This window comes from Pinus tabuliformis, chromosome 6, assembly GCF_031772625.1.
Source record: "Pinus tabuliformis cultivar Carrire ecotype Pingquan chromosome 6, CPIR1, whole genome shotgun sequence".
NCBI classification, from domain to species: domain Eukaryota; kingdom Viridiplantae; phylum Streptophyta; class Pinopsida; order Pinales; family Pinaceae; genus Pinus; species Pinus tabuliformis.
The window spans coordinates 1,106,824,449-1,106,845,448 of record NC_142292.1 but is presented as its reverse complement, the minus strand read 5'-3'; the positions used below and the strand labels follow the sequence as shown (position 1 = coordinate 1,106,845,448).

Genomic DNA, 21,000 nt, shown 5'->3' with positions numbered 1-21,000 from the left:
TCTGGATGCCTAGGTAGTTGTGGGTAAAGTTCCCAGGACATGGGTTACTGAACCACCTGACAATCACAACATAAAGTCTAGTGAAAGCAACCAGTCATCAAGGACAATAATCATATTTTCATCAAAGTGAATCGAGCTTGAATGTAAAGGGCTATTTAATGTTGATTTAGGGTAGCATTGGATATGTTCTAGCCATGAAATTTGGTGGAGAGGCTAAGGCACATGAGATCTCCAAGACCCAGAAATCGTTTGGAGAAATTCCACCCAGATGAAGAGATATTAAAATAATTAATATTTTAAAGGGTTCCTAAGTCTAAACTTAGGAAAATAAAAATATTAATGTGTATTAATATAATATGGGTGAGAAATTTCTAAGTGACGAGGATCAATCCAATTCTAATCTTAGCCGTTGATTAGTGACCTAAGCTTGGCCGTTGAAGACTCAACAAGAAAAGTATAAGAGGAGGCTTGAGGGTCAGTTGGAGACACACCAAGAGAGATCAAGAATTCGATTTTCTGGGGCGAGGTTTGCCAAGGAAATTGAGTTAGTGATCAGTTGCAGTGAGGGGAATTTTAGCAAGGGATTTCCATCCGAGGCTGAAGAATACATAACAGAGAGGCAGTGAAGTGCCAGGAGGGACAGCGCAGGCCCTAGAAGGGTTGACACAGAGCTCCGTAGGAGCTGACATATAGGACACAGAGGGCCGTAGAGGCTAACACAAAAGTCGTAGAGGGCTTCAGAGGTAGCGTTGGGGAGATTTTGTGGGGCAGACTAGGAGCAAATCAGTAGATTCTGAGCCAGGATAGGGTGACGCAGCTCCTGGAGGAGTGGCATAGTTCCTGACCAGTGCTTGGAGCAACTTTCATTGTCCAACATAGGGAACAGCCAGAGTCATTGTGGGCTTTGATCATCCGCTTGTTGATTTTCTGAAATATCTCTCTCCGAATAGAGGTACTATTTCCAAGGATGTTCTCTGTTGGGTGATCCATTTTTGTCACCCTAGTTGTATTCACGAAATTTGCTTAATAATACAAATCCTCTATATGCTGCATCGGTTTTCCCGAATTGGGTTTTTTTTTGGGGACAATTGTCCAAAAATAACGATGTCCCTTGTGTTATTGTTTATGTTTTTTTCAGTGCATGATCTGTATATTTTTGAAGGCTGCAATAGTGTTTATTTCGATGTTTATGCAATTAAATAACTAATAACTTGTTAATGTAAAGGACAAGTAGGGGATTGTAAACCAGTAGTTGTAGTAGGGGTTTTTGATGTGCTAGATTCAAGAATTTTCACATGGTATCAGAGCAATTGCAGATCATAGGCGACTGAAGGCACCAACCAAGAAATCAGGAGAATTTGCAGCAGAAAAGTAGCTGTCCCGAGTGACAATGTTGTTCCAGAGCCAAAGACGCAGAAGGGGAGTGACATAGTGCAGAGAAGTTGACGCAGAGGCTCACATAGTGCCTGCGTCAGCACTCTCATCCAGGTGAAGGTGACACAATAGCTGGGAGGAGCCCACGTAGTAGCAGTGTCAGCTATCCAAGCCAACGCAGAGGCAAAGGGAGACAGATTAGACTTACGAAGTGCCAAGTCATCTTTCTGAGCTAGGAAGGAGTTGATCCAGCTCTCACAGTGATTGCATAGAGCCAGAAGGGCTCAGATTCTTCAGTTGTCGGGCCTAAGGGAGCTGAGCAAATTTCGATTTAAGGAGCTAGTGGGACGTTGTTTTTGTCAGTGCAGAACAGTGTCTAAGGAGACTGAACCAAGGTAGAGGGAAGCACTACCTTGATAGATTTCTAGCCAAGAAATCTAAATCTAGGTAGCAGCGCAAAGGAGGATTTGAGAGGAGTGATTCAATAGTTGGCAGGAGGATTTCCGAGAGGGAAATCAGGACTTAGAGGGAGTCTAGAGAAGAGGAGAATAGATGGCATTGAATGGATTGGGGGATCGAGATAGATTGGATGGGGCTTCCAATTTTCTCATCTGGAAGGCCATGATCCTACCAATCCTGGATAAACATCGCATCAAGGACTATGCCTTGAAAACAATAGTTGTCTTAGTTGACCTTGATGCAAATGAGAAGTACGAGGAGGTCATGGCGAAGGCGAAATGCATGATCCTAGACAAGGTCAAGGATCATGTAATACCACATATTGCTTAGAAGTCAACAACAAGGGAGATGTGGGAGACCTTGACCACCTTATACCAAGGCTCTTTCGTGTAGCGGAAGATGTTATTGGAGAATCAGATGAGGTCATATCAGATGCAGAAAGGAGAGGAGATAGATCCATTCCTTCTCAGTTTGCAAGGAATTCACGACCAACTTACTTCCGTGGGGTCTACACCGGATCCAGAGTTCATGGTCAGGACTGCCTTGAATGCAGTCGCCGAGGAGTGGGAGACGTTTGTCCAAAGAATTTTGGGTAGAGCGACTCTCCCTAGTTGGGAGCAGATGTGGGTAGCTCTTCAACAGGAAGAGCTCTTAAGATTGACCAAGGTGGAGAGTAGCGGTAAGGGAGTTCGAATCAAGAAGGAGGAGGAGGATGCAGCTCTCGCATCAACGGGACAACATGGAGTATAGAAGAGGAAGAAGAATGACATCTCCAAGGTCAAGTGCTTCAACTGTGGGGATCTGGGACATTATGCCTCTCGGTGCCCCAGGAAGAAAGGCAAGGGTGAAGCTTCCAACTCAAAGGCTGCTCTAACAAAGGCAAAGAAGGATGTCGAGATTGATGACGATTGTGCCATGAGTGCTCATGTGCCTCTAGAGAAGAGATGGGGGGACATGGAGCTGTAGTCAAGAGGACTACAGAAAAGGGGCGAGATCCTTGAGGTGCCCAAACTCTTAGATCACATACGGCTATGGGAGCCCTTAACAACAGTAGCATGATGACAAGTGTCAGATGGAGAAAGGTGTGATGGAGAAACAATGGCAGAGCTAGAGTGCCGAAATTTGAGGCAACATAGTGGAGGTTGCAACAATGCGAGAGGCACAGAGAAGGTTGCAACAACGCAATAGCAGCAGAGGGAGCACAGGATAACAACTGAGGTAGCTTCAACATCACAAAGCTTCTAGACTGACCAGGATGTCAGTGATTGGGTGAAGTCAATTACTTACTTCTTGGTAACTAAGTTGCAGTGTACCAGTTAGCAGTGGCAGTGCTATGGGTAGCATGTTGAGAGGGAGATGCAGTACAGATGTAGCAATGACAGTAGCAGTGTCATGGGTAGCAATACAGGAAGCAGCAGTGAAGTAGATGTGGGGCAGCATGCCAAGCATCAGCGCAGAGGACCAATGTAGAGGATCAGTGCAATGCTTCTATGGTGAAGTGTTGCTAGAGCACATTCCTCACTAAGAGGGAGTGTTGATTTTGGGTAGCATCAGATGTGCTCTAGCCATGAAAGTTGGTGGAGAGGCTAAGGCACATGAGATCTCCAAGACCCAGAAATCGTTTGGAGAAATTCTACCCGGATGAAGAGATATTAAAATAATTAATATTTTTAATGGGCTCCTAAGTATAAACTTAGGAAAATAAAAATATTAAAGTGTATTAATATAATATGGGTGATAAAGTTGTAAGTGACGAGGATCATGCCAGTTCTAATCTTAATCGTTGATTAGGGACTTAATCTCAGCCGTTGAAGACTCAACAGGAAAAGTATAAGAGGAGGCTTGAGGGTCAGTGGGGGACACACCAAGAGAGATCAAGAATTCGATTTTCTGGGTCGAGGTTTGTTGAGGAAATCGAGTTAGTGATCAGTTTCTGTGAGGGGCAGTTCAGCAAGGGATTTCCATTCGAGGTTGAAAAATACATAGCAGAGAGGTAGTGAAGTGTCAAGAGAGACAACGTAGGCCTTAGAAGGGCTGACACAAAGGTTGTAGGAGCTGACGCAAAGGACGCGGAGGGTCGTAGAGGCTGACGCAGAAATCGTAGAGGGCTTCATAAGCAGCACTGTGGAGATTCTGTGGGGCAGACTGGGAGCAGATCAGCAGATTTTGAGCCAGGATAGGGTGACGCAGCTCCTGGAGGAGTGACGTAGTTCCTGAGCAGTGCTTGGAGTAGCTTTCGCTATCCAACATAGGGAACAACTAGAGTCGCTATGGGGTTTGATCATTCGCTTGCTGATTTGCCGGAATATCTGTCTCCGAATAGAGGTACTACTGCCAAGGATATTCTCTATTGGGTGAGCCATTTCTGGCACCCTAGTTGTATTCACGAAATCTGCTTAGTAATACAAACCCTCTATATGTTGCATTGGTTTTCCTTAATTGGGTTTTTCCTGGGACGATTGTCCAAAGATAACGGTGTCCCTTATGTTATTGTTTTTGTTTATTTCAATGCATGATCTATATATCTGTGAAGGCTGCAATAGTGTCTACTTCGATGTTTATGCAATTAAATAACTTGTTAATGTAAAGAACAAGTAGGAGATTGTAAACTAGTCATTGTAGCAGGGGTTTCTGATGTGTTAGATTCAGGAATTTTCACATTTAAGACTTAAAATAAGGTTTCCCTTCCAAAATTAGGGCCTTGAACTCACAATGGTGTTTCCTCCTTAGGTAGGAGTGGCTAAAGGAGAACGCTATTAGGTGTTTCTAGCCCCCAAGGTGAAGTAACATGTCCTCAGTCCACCCTTCAATTGATAGGTGTTAGTGAATAATAATGATGGTACAGAGGTGAGAAGACTCCATGGCCAAGTGCCATGGTCAAAGGGACTAGCATGATGGTGATCCACATCCTGATTGTATAGATGTGATGAGGGAGCCATCATGGATGCATGATTTACCAACTCAATGTTTGGTTTTCCACCGCTCTTGTGCGCTTTTTACTTTTGCTTGATTTTTCTTTGCATTACTTCTCGTTGCTCAAAGGGTTAAAGCTTGCTTTGAATGATGTATAACAATTTTATTACCCCTTAAGGATGTGTCATTTCATTGCTCATCGGGGTTGGGACATGCAAAAGTTCCTTTTTATGATGTAATGGAGCAACATGTGCTCAGGTACTAGGTGATGGCCATAAGGAGTGAGGTAGATCTCATGCTAGGTTTTTCCCCATGTGCTGATGTGTATGTCCTGGCCATCTTTTGCATTTTGATATTCTTCTTTATTTTATTTTGTGGCCATGATATGCTCTTTTCTTGTTCTTTTGGCTTACATTAACCTCCCAATGCAAAGTTTTGTGCCCATATTTGATGTATGGGTGCCAAATCCCAGAGAACCAATCATTAGTTGAACCCGAAGAATGGAGATGGAATATGGGCTTATAATGTAGGATGAAAAGTGGCAAGTATGGAAAGGGGATAGATGGGACATTGCTATCTCAATCAGGGCTTCCCGAGTAGTGCTCCTCCTACACCCATTGGGCCATTAGGGGAGGTCCCACTAGACAAGGATTGAAGATTAAACCCCCATTTAAGGTGAGGGAACAAGATCACTGTCAAAACCCCTCTTTCTTCTAGGTCAGCCCATAATCCATATCAAATGCCCAAATTCAAACAAGCATAAGCACCCAATTGCAAAATGAATAAAGTTCCTTTTGATCAGAAGCCCACCTTTGTTCATGTGCTCTTGCCAGATGGGTGAGAATTATATGACTGAAGCAGGTGGTAGAGATATAATGGCGTGTAATCAGTTAGTGGTGATTGTTAGGGGTTGCATGGTTGGCCGACTGGATGTGAAGAATAGGATAAAAGTTTTCTCCTATAAGGTTACCTATTTTGGTGTGTAACATCCGACTTCAACTGGCACACAAACTTGTCGTAGAGTCCATGATCCATATGATTGAACAGGGACTTCATGAGAACTCTAACAATCCCTGGGCTCACAGACCTTAACCTGCACACTGCAATAAACTTGTTTGGTAGCATGTGCACTGGGTGTAGGATATTGCCCATGTTTTACATGAAAGCATAAATTCGTACAAAAAATAAAATCTATTCTAAATGCAACCTATTCTACATGAAACATGATAAGAATGGTATTAAAATGCTCACAATATGCAATGCAACTACACTATGCATGGTATGTGAATGTCAGTTTCCATCAAAGAAGACAAGGCGACTCCCTTTCATTAGAGAAGTCAAAAGTTCACCATCAAGTTTGGCAATGTAAAAGTAACCTACACCCACGTTTCCATGGATCTTGATAGGGATAATGTTAAATTGGCAACTAGGGCCAAACTCCATGTGGGTCGGCTTATTTATGGCAGCTGATATTTTTATTGGATCCCTCTCGTCGAGAGGTGTAGGATTGATCCAAAGATCATCCGATTCCGATAAGTATTTATGGAGATATGAATTTATTTTGTTTATGTAATTATTATCAAGCCGACCAGCACTTATGTAGGCTCTAGAAGCCCAACCGACGTGTCTATTCAACCTCTACATTTTTAGTATAAATAGATGAGGATTTTATGTCATTTAAACACATATTCTTGAGTGATCTCCTCCTCTCCACGTCTTGGGTTTTTGGAGAAGGAGAGTCACAAAAGGAATATGCTGTCCTTGTTTGATGATGCCCTAGCCAACATATGTTGATCTAGCACAGGGACAAGAAGAATCTTATTCGCACCACAGTTAGTCACAGGTAAACTGTGTGGTAGGCCGCAGGCCATACCACCACAACAAACACCTGCGTGGGTCTATTTTGGGGCTGTATTGTGCCCTAATCTCCAGCGTTGAAGCAGAGGGATCACACTAAGTCTATACGCAGATACTCACTATCAATGAAGACTCTTTCAACGCAGCAAATGAAGACTCATATACGCTGACCTATCTGCAGCAAATAAGACACATATACGTTGGCAAATGAGACACATATACGCTGGTAAATGGAGACTCATATACGCAGGCAAATCTGTTGTAAATGACAATATATATACACACAGGCAATAGAGATACTTTATACGCAGGCAATGGAGGCCAAGGTATGTAGCCGCAGTGATAACAAGCACGGAAGAACCGCAGGTAGAGCCGCAAGCATAGCATGGTAGCCGCAGTGATACAGTCAGCCGCAGTAATGAAACCACCGTCGAGATCCCACACAATCAATGAAGAATGCATACGCAGTCAAAAGCAATGGAGCTATGAAGAGCCGCAGTCTCAAGAGGTTTTTATCTAGCCCTAACCGCAGTGAAGGAGGTCGATTCTCAGCTAAAGATACGCAGCCCTAAGTTCCCTAACCGCAGGCCTGATCCGCAGCTATTGTATAGCCCTCATCCACAGTCCAATCAAGGAGTCTTTAACACTGTCATATCTGGCCCTTATCTGCTGTAAGGAACAGCACTTATCCGCAACAAGTGTAAGGTCACTTAGCCACAATCAAGGAAGTCTGAACGGTGTCCAAAAGTGAGCTGAGGCCTCAAGACGCTGTTAAGGAGTCCTAAACGCAGCGAGAATCACAGTAGATGACAGCATTGTGTCAAGGTCATGAATAGGCATGAATTCAAGATTTAACTAGGCCTGTTGGAAGAATTTATAAGCTACAGCTAGCTGCTTTGCTGGGCTGCAAGCCAAAGCAAGCAGCTAAGGCTGTTCTGAGGTAACATTGCAGTGTGTATTAACTTCAGGTGGAAGCGTGGATTAGGAGAGTCTCTCCTTGGTGGATTGCAGTTCTTGAAAGGGGCTTGTTGTCTGACAGCGTGGAAGGTTACAGAGTTTCTCCTTGTGCCCTATCTAGAATTACGGGAGTAGGCATTCAAAGGAATATTGCTGCTGCATTGATGATCATCCAAAAGGATTAGTTACAGCACTCCTTGTGACTATTTGAAGTCTCATTGGTGCTGCATCCTAGAACAGTCATCATTATCAGAATGATGGACTTACTGTTGTTGTCATACAATATCTGATTTATATATTTGTACTATCTCTCTCTCTGCTGAACTATTGAAGGATAAAAGAAGATTTGATCAAAGGGTTTCCCCACACATTGTGGGGTTTGTCCCTGGCTCGCGCCACATCTTGTGTCCTCTTGTCTTGGCTTGTCTTCTGCATTTTATATTTATGTTCTATCTGCAATTTATCGTAATGCTGATGTGATTGCTAACTGTGAAAATTTAAATAAATTGCTCTAGCATAGAACATACCTAAACTTAACATGGTATCAGAGCTGAAGTGAAGACAATGCCCAAGCAAGAGTGAAATAGCAATCACCGAAGACAGTTGGGACAAGACAGAAGGATCAATGGGTTCCTCATAATTCACCGAGGGTGGATTCATAGCAAAGAATGTTATCAGAATGGCGCAGCGGAAGATTTTGATGGTCCATCTTAAGATCACTTCATTGGGAAGTTCATATCTAAGGGTGGAAGGAAAGGCGGATGCCTTGTTGAAATAAGTTCGGTCGTTATGCGAAGGAGTGTCCGAATGGCAGAGACACATCTCTTGATGAAGATAACAATCATTCCTGGGACATCTTCAATGAATGACTGGTAATGCAGGTCATCAAGGAAATGGTCGACTCTTCCACGAAAGCAAGGAACCCCAAAATCTCTTTTATGTACCTGATTGAACCTGATGTCTATCTCGGAAATGGAAGTCAAAGGTTACAAGGTGGCACTTATCGATGGAAAGGTACGTGTTTGAAAATAGATCTTTTAAAGATGTTTTTAAGTTCAGGGTTGTATCAAGTTGCAGGAAGTCCACTGGGGACCATGTCCATTGACTCCGCACCGGAGGTCTGTGAGTCAGATGGTGACTAGGATGCTTGAATTCAAAAAGAAGCATGAAGGTGCATGTCTGAAATGTACCGAAGGAAAATATTATAAGGGGACCATTCCCCTCATGCAGCAGGTTCACAGGTTTGGAACAACCCGAGGAGTTTGAGAATCATGATCAAGGAATCTCATGTATACAGGTGGAAGAAAGCCCTCTATGGCTTGAAGAAAAACACCTCGGGCATAGTATGAGAGGATTGATAGCTGTCTAATGCAACTGAGATTCACTAGGAGTGAAACCGATCCAAACCATTACTCGAAGGTTGTGGACCTCTCGTACCAGCACCTATGTCTGACAGGTGCAGACCCTCTCATTTATAGGAGACAGAGGGAGTTGGATTCTGAATGTGGGAAGTTAAGTTGCAAGCTTGTGACTGCCTCCAGGATCTTAACTTTCAGAAGTTATATGGTAATGATGTCGGACCAGATTTGAGAAATGCCTCTGAGTTTCATAAACTCAATCGCGTTGATGTTCTTGGAGAACCTCTGTCTGGACATATGTGTTGCAGTTAGCATGGTGAGCTCATATTTGGTTGAGCCTCACTGGATTGGTGCCAAGAATCTTCTGAGATATCTTCAGGGCACACTCTGTCATGGATTGAGATACACTACCGGAAATATGAAACCACATGATTATGATGAGTGGGCAGGCAGTGTGGAGGATCACTAGAGCACTTCTCAGTGTTGTTTCTCTTTGGAATCTGCCTTGATATCTTGGATGCGCAGGAAGTAGAAGTCGGTGACTCTGAGCACCACCAAGGCAGAATACATTGCTGATAGTATGGGCTTCTGTGAGGCAGTCTGGTTGCTGAAGCTCTTTAGTGAGTTGTTTGTACACATGATGAATACCACTGTGATTCTCTGTGACAACCAGAGATGGGATTCGATTATTGAGGAATCCCGTATTTTGACAGTTGCTCCGGCAGATAGACATCAAATACTGCCTTATCTGGGATATGGTAAGTCGATGATCAAGGAGGCTTCATCACTCTGAGATGATGTACAGGACAGAGCCCTGAGGAAAGATCAAATTTGTGATTTTCCCGAACGACTTGGAGTCGTCAAGAGACCTTCGTAAAAGGGTCCTGCATGCTACATACATTGAGCTCTAGGAGCTTTGAGGGGCTTGCAGTTCTATTGGAGCAACATACGACCACAGGGTGACTCACCCTCCCCTGGTGGTGCGCTCTGAAACAAGATGATTCGCTCTCTTGTGGGACAAGATGATTCGCTCTCTTGTGTAGCAGGATGATTAGTTCTCCTGTGAGGCCTGGATTGATGTGTTCTCCATGGCGATTGTAGCAGGATTGGTGTGTTCTCCTGTGAGGCCTGGATTGATGTGTTCTCCATGGCGATTGTAGCAGGATTGATGTGTTCTCCTGTGAGGCCTGGATTGATGTGTTCTCCATGGCAACCTGGATTGATGTGTTCTCCTGTGAGGACAGGATTGATGTGTTCTCCTGTGAGGACAGGATTGATTAAGTTCTCCTGTCGAGGCATTCTACCCATGCAGTCTGGGACTCATGGGAAGTACCTCTCATCTGATCAATGAGCAGGGAAATGAAGTTAGGGACCATAGTAGTACCGATGGACGCATCGTTGTATCTACCGTACTCCCTACGCTAGGATGTCCTCCATTGATCTGGGATCAATGATACTGGTCTGGGACCAGTGGTAGGAGTTGTACATGCTATGACGCTGACTTTGGGTCGGCTGAGACTGATCTGGGACCAATGGTACATACTCCGAGACTGACTTCGTGTCAGTGTAGTACTGGTCTGGAACCAGTGAGAGTGGTACATACTATGACGCTGACTTCGGGTCGGTTGAGACTGGTCTGGGACCAGTGGTACAATCTCTGAGACTGCGATACTGGTCTGGGACCAGTGGTAGGAGTGGTACTTACTATGAAGCTGACTTCGGGTCAAGGACTAGTGGTATGCACTCTGAGACTGACTTCAGGTCAGTGGAGAATGATATGACTCATTCTCGATCAATTCTTCCTCTTCATAGTTCAGCGGAGATGAGTAGAGCTGAGCAGAGCAGAGCTAGCAGAGCCAGAAGTGCTAAGCAGAGCAAGGCCGAGCCAGCAAAGCTGAGCAGAGCCAGCAGAGCTAGGCAGAGTAGTGCAAGGCACTAATGGCAGAGATAGTACAGTCATACATATGGATCAGCGGATGGAGTTCTCCCTAGTTGAGAGGGAGTGTTAAATTGGCAACTAGGGCCAAACTCCATGTGGGTCGGCTTATTTATGGCAGCTGATATTTTTATTGGATCCCTCTCGTCGAGAGGTGTAGGATTGATCCAAAGATCATCCGATTCCGATAAGTATTTATGGAGATATGAATTTATTTTGTTTATGTAATTATTATCAAGCCGACCAGCACTTATGTAGGCTCTAGAAGCCCAACCGACGTGTCTATTCAACCTCTACATTTTTAGTATAAATAGATGAGGATTTTATGTCATTTAAACACATATTCTTGAGTGATCTCCTCCTCTCCACGTCTTGGGTTTTTGGAGAAGGAGAGTCACAAAAGGAATATGCTGTCCTTGTTTGATGATGCCCTAGCCAACATATGTTGATCTAGCACAGGGACAAGAAGACTCTTATTCGCACCAAAGTTAGTCACAGGTAAACTGTGTGGTAGGCCGCAGGCCATACCACCACAACAAACACCTGCGTGGGTCTATTTTGGGGCTGTATTGTGCCCTAATCTCCAGCGTTGAAGCAGAGGGATCACACTAAGTCTATACGCAGATACTCACTATCAATGAAGACTCTTTCAACGCAGCAAATGAAGACTCATATACGCTGACCTATCTGCAGCAAATAAGACACATATACGTTGGCAAATGAGACACATATACGCTGGTAAATGGAGACTCATATACGCAGGCAAATCTGTTGTAAATGACAATATATATACACACAGGCAATAGAGATACTTTATACGCAGGCAATGGAGGCCAAGGTATGTAGCCGCAGTGATAACAAGCACGGAAGAACCGCAGGTAGAGCCGCAAGCATAGCATGGTAGCCGCAGTGATACAGTCAGCCGCAGTAATGAAACCACCGTCGAGATCCCACACAATCAATGAAGAATGCATACGCAGTCAAAAGCAATGGAGCTATGAAGAGCCGCAGTCTCAAGAGGTTTTTATCTAGCCCTAACCGCAGTGAAGGAGGTCGATTCTCAGCTAAAGATACGCAGCCCTAAGTGCCCTAACCGCAGGCCTGATCCGCAGCTATTGTAGAGCCCTCATCCACAGTCCAATCAAGGAGTCTTTAACACTGTCATATCTGGCCCTTATCTGCTGTAAGGAACAGCACTTATCCGCAACAAGTGTAAGGTCACTTAGCCACAGTCAAGGAAGTCTGAACGCTGTCCAGAAGTGAGCTGAGGCCTCAAGACGCTGTTAAGGAGTCCTAAACGCAGCCAGAATCACAGTAGATGACAGCGTTGTGTCAAGGTCATGAATAGGCATGAATTCAAGATTTAACTAGGCCTGTTGGAAGAATTTATAAGCTACAGCTAGCTGCTTTGCTAGGCTGCAAGCCAAAGCAAGCAGCTAAGGCTGTTCTGAGGTAACATTGCAGTGTGTATTAACTTCAGGTGGCAGCGTGGATTAGGAGAGTCTCTCCTTGGTGGATTGCAGTTCTTGAAAGGGGCTTGTTGTCTGACAGCGTGGAAGGTTACAGAGTTTCTCCTTGTGCCCTATCTAGAATTACGGGAGTAGGCATTCAGAGGAATATTGTTGCTGCATTGATGATCATCTAAAAGGATTAGTTACAGCACTCCTTGTGACTATTTGAAGTCTCATTGGTGCTGCATCCTAGAACAGTCATCATTATCAGAATGATGGACTTACTGTTGTTGTCATACAATATCTGATTTATATATTTGTACTATCTCTCTCTCTGTTGAACTATTGAAGGATAAAAGAAGATTTGATCAAAGGGTTTCCCCACACATTGTGGGGTTTGTCCCTGGCTCGCGCCACATCTTGTGTCCTCTTGTCTTGGCTTGTCTTCTGCATTTTATATTTATGTTCTATCTGCAGTTTATCGTAATGCTGATGTGATTGCTAACTGTGAAAATTTAAATAAATTGCTCTAGCATAGAACCTACCTAAACTTAACAGATAAGGTCTTTATCAACCAAAACAAGATCACCAACTTGGTAGTCCCTTTTTAGCTTTTGGACCCATTGCTTCTTAGGAATGGATGGCCTTGAGTTTGGCTTCTTGATATGGCAAACCTCTTGAGAAGCAAGAGGCTTGAATGGTTTTAAAGGCCCACTAGGAGGGTATTTATTCATGGTCTCATGGCTATTATGGGTAGGGAATGGGAAGGGATCAATGCCCTCCACATGATTAGGAAACTGGGGCTACTTGTAGAGGACAAATGGGGTCCCATTAGGCTCAGGTATGGTGGCGTATGATAGATCCATTTGTAATTGCCCACCAATTGAAGCTCACCATTTCCTAGATAACAACATCCCCCATGCATCAAGCAAACCAATGTTGTCCATCAATACATAAATATCTTTGTTGGCTGCTAGAGATACCTTAAAATCTTTAATAAGACCATAGACAGGGATGGATCTACAATCAAAACCACACACACTCTTATATGGCCTAGTGATGTCCATCTCTAATTGGTGCATGACTTTTAGTGGCATGACATTGGCGAAAGCACCTAAGTCAAGCATGCAATTTTGAAGGATAAGATTGTTGATCAGTAGGGACAACATGAATGGATAATGTTTGGTGTTACACTTCCAAGTTGCAAATGAATAGCATGATCATGATCTCGAGCAGGTGTAAGACCCTTAGGCATCTATCCAAATACGTTAGAATGATTGTTGATAACCCTTTGGAGATCCACTGGAGTAGAGGATATAGATGATTGAACATCTAATGAACACAATTGTTCTATTATTACCTTGATGTCCCTTCTTTAGCAATTTTGTCATGCTATTTGAGCTTATCACTTTACTGGGTTTCCCTTGGATGCCTCTAAGCTCAATTTCCTTTTCCTTTTGAGAAAATTCTTATGAAAAAATCTTGAAAATTAAGGGCCACTTTTCATAATGATTGTAACCATTGAACCCCTAATGCAACATGAACCCCACCCATTTGGATTGCAATCAACTCCACCATATTCAGTGTGATATTGTGGCACTTGAGCAATTTATGGTATTTCCATTTGCAATCATTACATGAAATTTTGGTGCTATATATACAAAGAAATTAAGAAGGTTTTACACTTTCAATCAATACTGTTACCCTTTTTTTTATATATCCTTCTATCTTGAGGGTTTGTGGAGTACTGATGCCGACCAATGCATGACAAGAGATTGTTGGAGTAATCTCTTCTAGCTATAGATCTTGTGAAGTTTCCACTTAATCTTCTTCGTCTTCACAATTTATGTAGAATAATTTCTTCTCATTGCATTTATGCCCCTTACTATACTTGTTGTCATAGTTGATAAATAGTCCCTTTGCTCTTCTTTCATCCATTTGCTAAGAAGTCAACCTTGTCGGTCTAGGAGAGGAACCATGATTTTCTCTATAATTATTAGTGACCAATTTTCTAGTCGTCATGTTTTTACTTTCAACTTTCCTTGCTAGATTGAAAGCATGTTTTAGAGATTTAGGTTCAAAGAGACACACCTCATGCTGGATGCTTTCCTTTAAAGTTTCCATAAATGCACCTAACAAATTATCCTCTGAAATATTCTTTACCCCAAGACTCAACTTTTGGAATTGTTGGATGTGCTTTGTAATTGGACCTTCTTCTTCAATATTTATCAATTGATTGAAGAAGGTATTGCTCTTAATATCCACGTAATGTCCTATCAATTCCTTTGTAAAAGTGGACCAAGATATGACATAATCCTTTTTCCTTTCACGACATTGATACCATAGTACGTACAAGTTGGTCTTGTTTTAAAAACATAGATGCATTATTTACTTGTAGTAAGGATTCTGCTTGGTGTAGATCAAAGTATTGCTCCATTTGAAATATCCATGTTATAGGATCATTACCATCAAAGTCAGCCATATTGACCTTCATAATGTAGTATTTTGTTGGTGCTGACTCGAAGCCTTGATGATGTTGACCTTGGATTGAAAATTCATGATTATGGTTCTGTGATTCAACATTTGTGCTCTCCAATTGTGATAGCATACTCCCCATATGTGATAGCATTCTCTCCGATTGAGTCTCAACACCGTGCTTCTCTTTAGGTTCATGATTTCCTTGGATCTCCACATTCTTTTTAGGAATATCTTTTAATAGAATGTTTTGTAATTATTTTATTTCTTCCCTAATGTATTTTGTGTATTTTCCTTGACATTTTGCATTTCTTCCTTATTTTCATTCATCTTCTTTTCCATTTCATCATCAATTATTTTTAAAGGTTTTTTTGAGAATCTGATAAATTCACCTTTTCCAACATGCAACCATCCATTTCTTTGACTTTATTTTCTAATTGGGAGAACCTAAATTCTAAGTCTTCACTTTCTTCGTAAGTCCTAGATGAGCTTTCAGAAGGTTTAATTGGTGTAGTAGGTTTTGGATCTTTGTTTGGAGCCATAGAGAAAATAATAATAGTACTCCTCTTTATCGCAATTTTCAGTCACCCAAAAAAATGGATCTTGCTATCAAAAGTTAGGTCATTTGTAAGATACATACCTTTAAAACCTTAATTTGGAGAGTATTTGAACGGCTGGTCTTTTTCTTGGATCTCCATGATTTCCTTGGATCTCTACATTCCTTTTAGGAATATCTTTTAATAGAATGTTTTGTAATTATTTTATTTCTTCCCTAATGTACTTTGGGTATTTTCCTTGACATTTTGCATTTCTTCCTTATTTCATTCATCTTCTTTTCCATTTCATCCATCAATTCTTTTTAAATTTTTATTTGAGAATCTGATAAATTCACCTTTTCCAACATGCAACCATCCACTTCATTGAGTTTCTTTTCTAATTGGGAGAACCTAAATTCTAACTCTTCATTTTCTTCGTAAGTCCTAGATGATCCTTCAGAAGGTTTAATTGGTGTAGTAGGTTTTGGATCTTTGTTTGGAGCCATAGAGAAAATAATAATAGTACTCCTCTTTATCACAATTTTCAGTCACCCCAAAAAATGGATCTTCTTATCAAAAGTTAGGTCTCTTGTAAGATACATACCTTTAAAACCTTAATTTGGAGAGTATTTGAATGGTTGGTCTTTTTCTTGAGATATCACTGAGATACGAGCTCTTCTGAATTGGAAACTTTGGTCTGTAATATTTTGATGTCTTTTCTGCAATTCCACAGGTTTGACTATAATTTGATGCGCCAATTGAAAGTTGTGGTAACTTTCCCAAAACTTGCTGATTTTTAGCCTATTCCGACGAGCGAACTCGTATAGTGTGCCACATCTTCAATTCCTCAAATATAATTTTGAAATTTGTACCTGCAGTACTTATGTATGTCTTTTGAAATCCCTAAAGATTTCATAGTTTGGGAAGTCCCAGAAATGAAGTTATAGCAAAAATACTAAGCTGACTTGTTTGACACTGATTTCAGGATCCTTCAAAAACCCTAACTTCCACAGGGCATATCTCCAAAATTATAGCAAACCAAACTCTAAAATTTGAATTAGATGTTCCTCATGATTTCTCCTCAGTATGGTCCAAGTTTCAGTCTGAAACTTGACAGAAAAATAGTTATAGTGAAAATTCCAAACTGACCTGTTTGAAACTGATTTCAACTACCCAGAATAGATATGAAACGACAGCTGATATGGATGGCAACAAAAGGTACACACAACGGATGGTACGTCACAAATGGCAAAGTATGGACAGGGATTGGATGACACTGGAATTGAATTTTTTCAATGCTATAATTAAATTGAAGATTTTATTTTTGGTACGACAATTGATTTATTGTACAAACAGTCGTCTATGGAATATTATGGCAGCTGGTACAAATAGTTGGATGTATACCGAATTTGTACAATGCTCACAATTTTAAAGAATGGTACAAAAATTGATCATACAGCCAAACATTAATGATTTGCACTACTATACGGACAATTATTAAAAATTTAAAATGATATGGTGACTCTCTGAAGGCAGTATGACTGTGGATGAAACATTTGGTTTTTTTTTTAATCTTGAAATTTGCCCTTTTTTTATTTTTTATTTGCTTCAAATTGCAGCGGACTGATATTTTTCACCAAAGTGATGAAAATGCAAATGGCCAAGGGCTGGATATTTTTTTTGTTTGTGTTTTGGTCAAAAGACGTTACAATCGGATAAACTCTGAAAATTTTGTTTTCGGTTAAAAGCCTATATGGATAATGGCTGGGATCAAAAACTCTGCTCTGATATCAAATGATACAATGTTCGTTCTCACACAAAATATTCAAAATGTTTGGAATATAAAGAAATCCATGTTGACAATATATATGAATTGTATATAAATAATTGACAGTAGAAAATAGGATGATTGATTGTAACAATGAGGGCCCCATATATACACCTAGGTGGGGTGCCCTTTCATGAATAGTTGTGCCACTTGAGACATGTTCTTCCGTTATACCAATTATTATTTAATTATAGTATTTTATATATTTATGTTCATAACATATGCATTCATTGTTGTAAGAAACTGATGATAGTCTGAAATTTTTGTAGGAGTCTACTGAATTGTGTGATAGCCTAGTCATCTTCATTTATAAGATTCATGGAAAAACTATGGATTCTGGCCCGCATCTGTTCATGAAACCTAAAATATTTTAAACTAGTCATTTCGTGTGCTAAGAACCCTGAAGAGGAGTGGTTTAGATGAAGAGTTATGACCCTAGCATCTACTTATAAAGATAACTATTATGCTTATCATGGTAATATACCAGATTACAAACTACAATCGTTTGATTTCTTTATGTCCATCTCAAATGTCAGAAGGAAAAAGTAAAAGAGACAAACCACTGCTTTGTGACTTTTCTTATATTTACCAAAGTGCCAGAGATCATGTAGCTCATTGGTGGTTGCATATTTTTTTGCATAATTTGATCATATTATGTATGCCTTAAATTGAACAAATTTAGATTAAGACATTTCAAGAATATTTTTACTAACAGCATTATCTGCATTTCCTGTACAAATGTTCCAACGTTTTTGACAATGCTTATGTTGCAATTGGATTTTACTCATTCCTTGGAGTGTTTGTTCCTAGCTTTCACAGCTAACAGAAAAGATTTTGCTTTAGTTATCTAAGAAAAATTTATGGAATTTTACATGTTTGTTCTTTTTGGTGGACTTTGGTGTAGGTATTGCATGCCTTTGCAACTGAAGGAGCACACTGTGCAAAAGTCCGCAATATACTTAATGCATCAGATGTAAGAAAACCATCTTCCTAATGAAAGATAAGTGTAGTTTGTTTAATAGATTCATTAAGATTGTGTTTGTTTTAGACAGTTTTTGCTATGTCTACAAATTACTATGTAAGATGATAAATATTGTCATAATAGACACCGCGCTCAGAAATAGGTATGTGATTCAAATATAGGTGTAACCTTTTATCAATAGCTTTACATGCAGAAACAGATTGCATAACTAATCTCAAAATTAATATTTCATTTCCATTTCTCTTCAACAGTAAATTTGGCGCTTAAATAAGTATTATAAATTACTCTTTGTATTATGTTGATGCAAGATAATGGGCTTTGTCATAAGATCAGTATAATAGTTATGAAGCTCCTGTTCGATATTCGAATGAGAGTGGAGCAGTGTACCTTAGAGGAATGTAAACTGGTGATTCTATTCTTGTGCCTTTGCTGGATCTTGGAGTGGTGGAAGAACTTGGTATTTCTTTCCCCCTCTTTGATCCATTAGACTTTGGAATTCTGATGCCTGAGGATTTCTTCTTGAGCAATATCTTTCCTCCAGCTGTTGCAATATTTGCTGTTCCTGAAATGTGAGAGGTTCACTACGCCCCTCATTGATTATTTGTTGTTGAACAACATCCATTTGTGCCTCAAAGACCTTTGATGTTGGAAGATGTTACCAAAGACATCTTTGTTCCACTCACGGGCGATGTTTTTGAGGTTCTTTAAGCATTGCTGAAATCAATACATAGACTTGCCTTGTCGTGGGTCTGTTGCTACCCACCAAGCCTCAGTATTTTCCTGAAAGCCTGGATGTTGTGGCCAGAATTTCTCGAATCGAAAAGGAGTTTTCTTAGGAGCCTGATGAATAGAGATGTTAATTGCTATGGGCCAGTGGTCGGAACTTGCTACTGGCAGGATGGTTACTTCTGCATCTTTGCCAACTAACGTAAGAGATTCATCTTTGAGGAAATGATCCAATCTGTAGGCTGTTTGGTGTTGCCATCCCCTCTTTTTGTTCCATGTATACAAACCGTTTATGGTTTCTATGTCAATGAGATTGGCATCCTTGATGGTGTGGAAATCTGCAATTTCTTGCTCCTCACAGCGGAGTCCTTTTTTTCATGCGGGCTTATAATGAGATTAAAGTCACCACCCATAATCCATCAATTGACTTGGTGTAGAGAAGGGCTTTGTCTCAAGTCCCAGAGGAAAGCTTGCTTGGCTTCTTGCATTTGGGGTCGATAAACGTTGGTGAGGAGTCTCGATTCCACAGTTTCCAACACCCTGAAGGAGATTGAGATTGTTTTCCTAGTGGCGAAGAAATTTTCTATGATTAAGTTGTGGGGGTTCCAAAGTGTGACAACTTTCATGTTGAACCTCGTGCATCTATGGTAGTGGAGTCACATATGGATCGGAATTTATTTGCTAGAAGCTGTAGCTGCTTTGCAGTACATTTTGTTTCTTGAAGCATGATAACATCGGGATTGTCCTGTTTTATTATGTTAAACAAGAGTCTTTATTTGCTCTTGTTGTTTATTCCTTGTATATTCCAAGAGACTATTTTCATTGAGAATCGGTGCAATGGGGTTAGATGAGTATGTGATTAAGCATTCTTTCTGGAGTTTGCTAGGAATTCCAGTGTTCCACGGGGACGCTTCCCCCAAGGTTGGGTGCATGCACCCCTCGCACCCCACGCACCTGAGACAGGGTGACGTTTGGGGGTGTGTTTCCCCACGCACCCCTTTTGGGGAGTCGTGGGGAGACATAAGGAGGTGCGTTACCCCAATGTGGGGGATGCAACTCCCAAAAAGTGGTGCTTTTGGGCATACTCCCTGGTGTGTCTCCCCTCAAATTTGTCTAATAACACTTAATCTAAAAAAAATAAAAAAAAAAATTGAAAATTCACGTATTAAAAAACTTAAAAATAAAATAAAAAAACAAAACAAAACCTACCAAAAAAAAAAACTAAACTAAAAATAAAAATGTTAAAACTTACCTAGGTTAACTTACCTATTCATTTCCCAAATTCTCTTGCCCGTCATCGAGCTTTGTTGATTGTTGTCTTGCTGCCATCAAGTTATGCTCTCTTGCCCACCGTCGAGTTGTGCTCTCTTGCTGCCGTCGAGCTCTGCCCTTTTACCCACCGTTGAGCTCTTCTAGAATGGTGAATGATGAATGATGAATGATATGGATCAATGTATTACTATTAGTCTGTTTATGCTTTCATTATTGAATATGAACTTGAATTATATATATATATATATATATAGATATATATATATATATATATATCTATATATATATATATATGTATATATATATATATATATATATAGATATATAGATATATATATATATAGATAATTTATAAAAATTATATACCCTGACGCCCCCCTACACCCCCAAAATTTCCCTAAAATTTGAGGGTACTCCCACACGCCCCCCCTGTGCGTCTCCCCATTCCAGCGTCTCCCCACTCCGGCGTCTCCCTGCATCAGAGTCTCAGTGGAACATTGAGGAATTCCCTTGCTTCTTGAAGTAATGGAGCATTAGTTTCCTACCTTTTTTCTTATCTTCCTTCTCTGTTTTGTTATATGGCCTTGTTTTGACGAAAGCTACGCCAAGACCTGAGGTGGCGACAACAGTGCCATATCCTTTTGTGGACGCTCATTTCCTTCACTAATAGGCCTGTTCCACCCGTTGAATATGGTTTGGAGGAATCGCCTATAGGTATTGTTTTTTTCAGTAGTGTTCCACGGGGACGCATCCCCCAGGGTCGGGTGCGCGCACCCCTCGCACCCCACACACCCGGGTTGGGGGGACGTCTGGGGAAACGTTTCCCCACGTCCCCCTTTTGGGGAGACGCAAGGGGGGACGTTTCCCCAGTGTGGG

The 21,000-nt window shown here is 41.1% G+C and overlaps 1 protein-coding gene across 1 annotated transcript in view; it reads left to right on the top strand.

Moving 5' to 3' along the window:
* The window catches only part of GRV2 (DNAJ heat shock N-terminal domain-containing protein), a 466,773-nt gene that overhangs the window by 425,487 nt on the left and 20,286 nt on the right, over positions 1–21,000 (top strand). Inside the window, exon 22 of the mRNA XM_089425195.1 lies at positions 18,049–18,117. Coding sequence (XP_089281321.1) covers positions 18,049–18,117 — 69 coding nt within the window. The remainder of the gene's footprint in view (positions 1–18,048; positions 18,118–21,000) is intronic.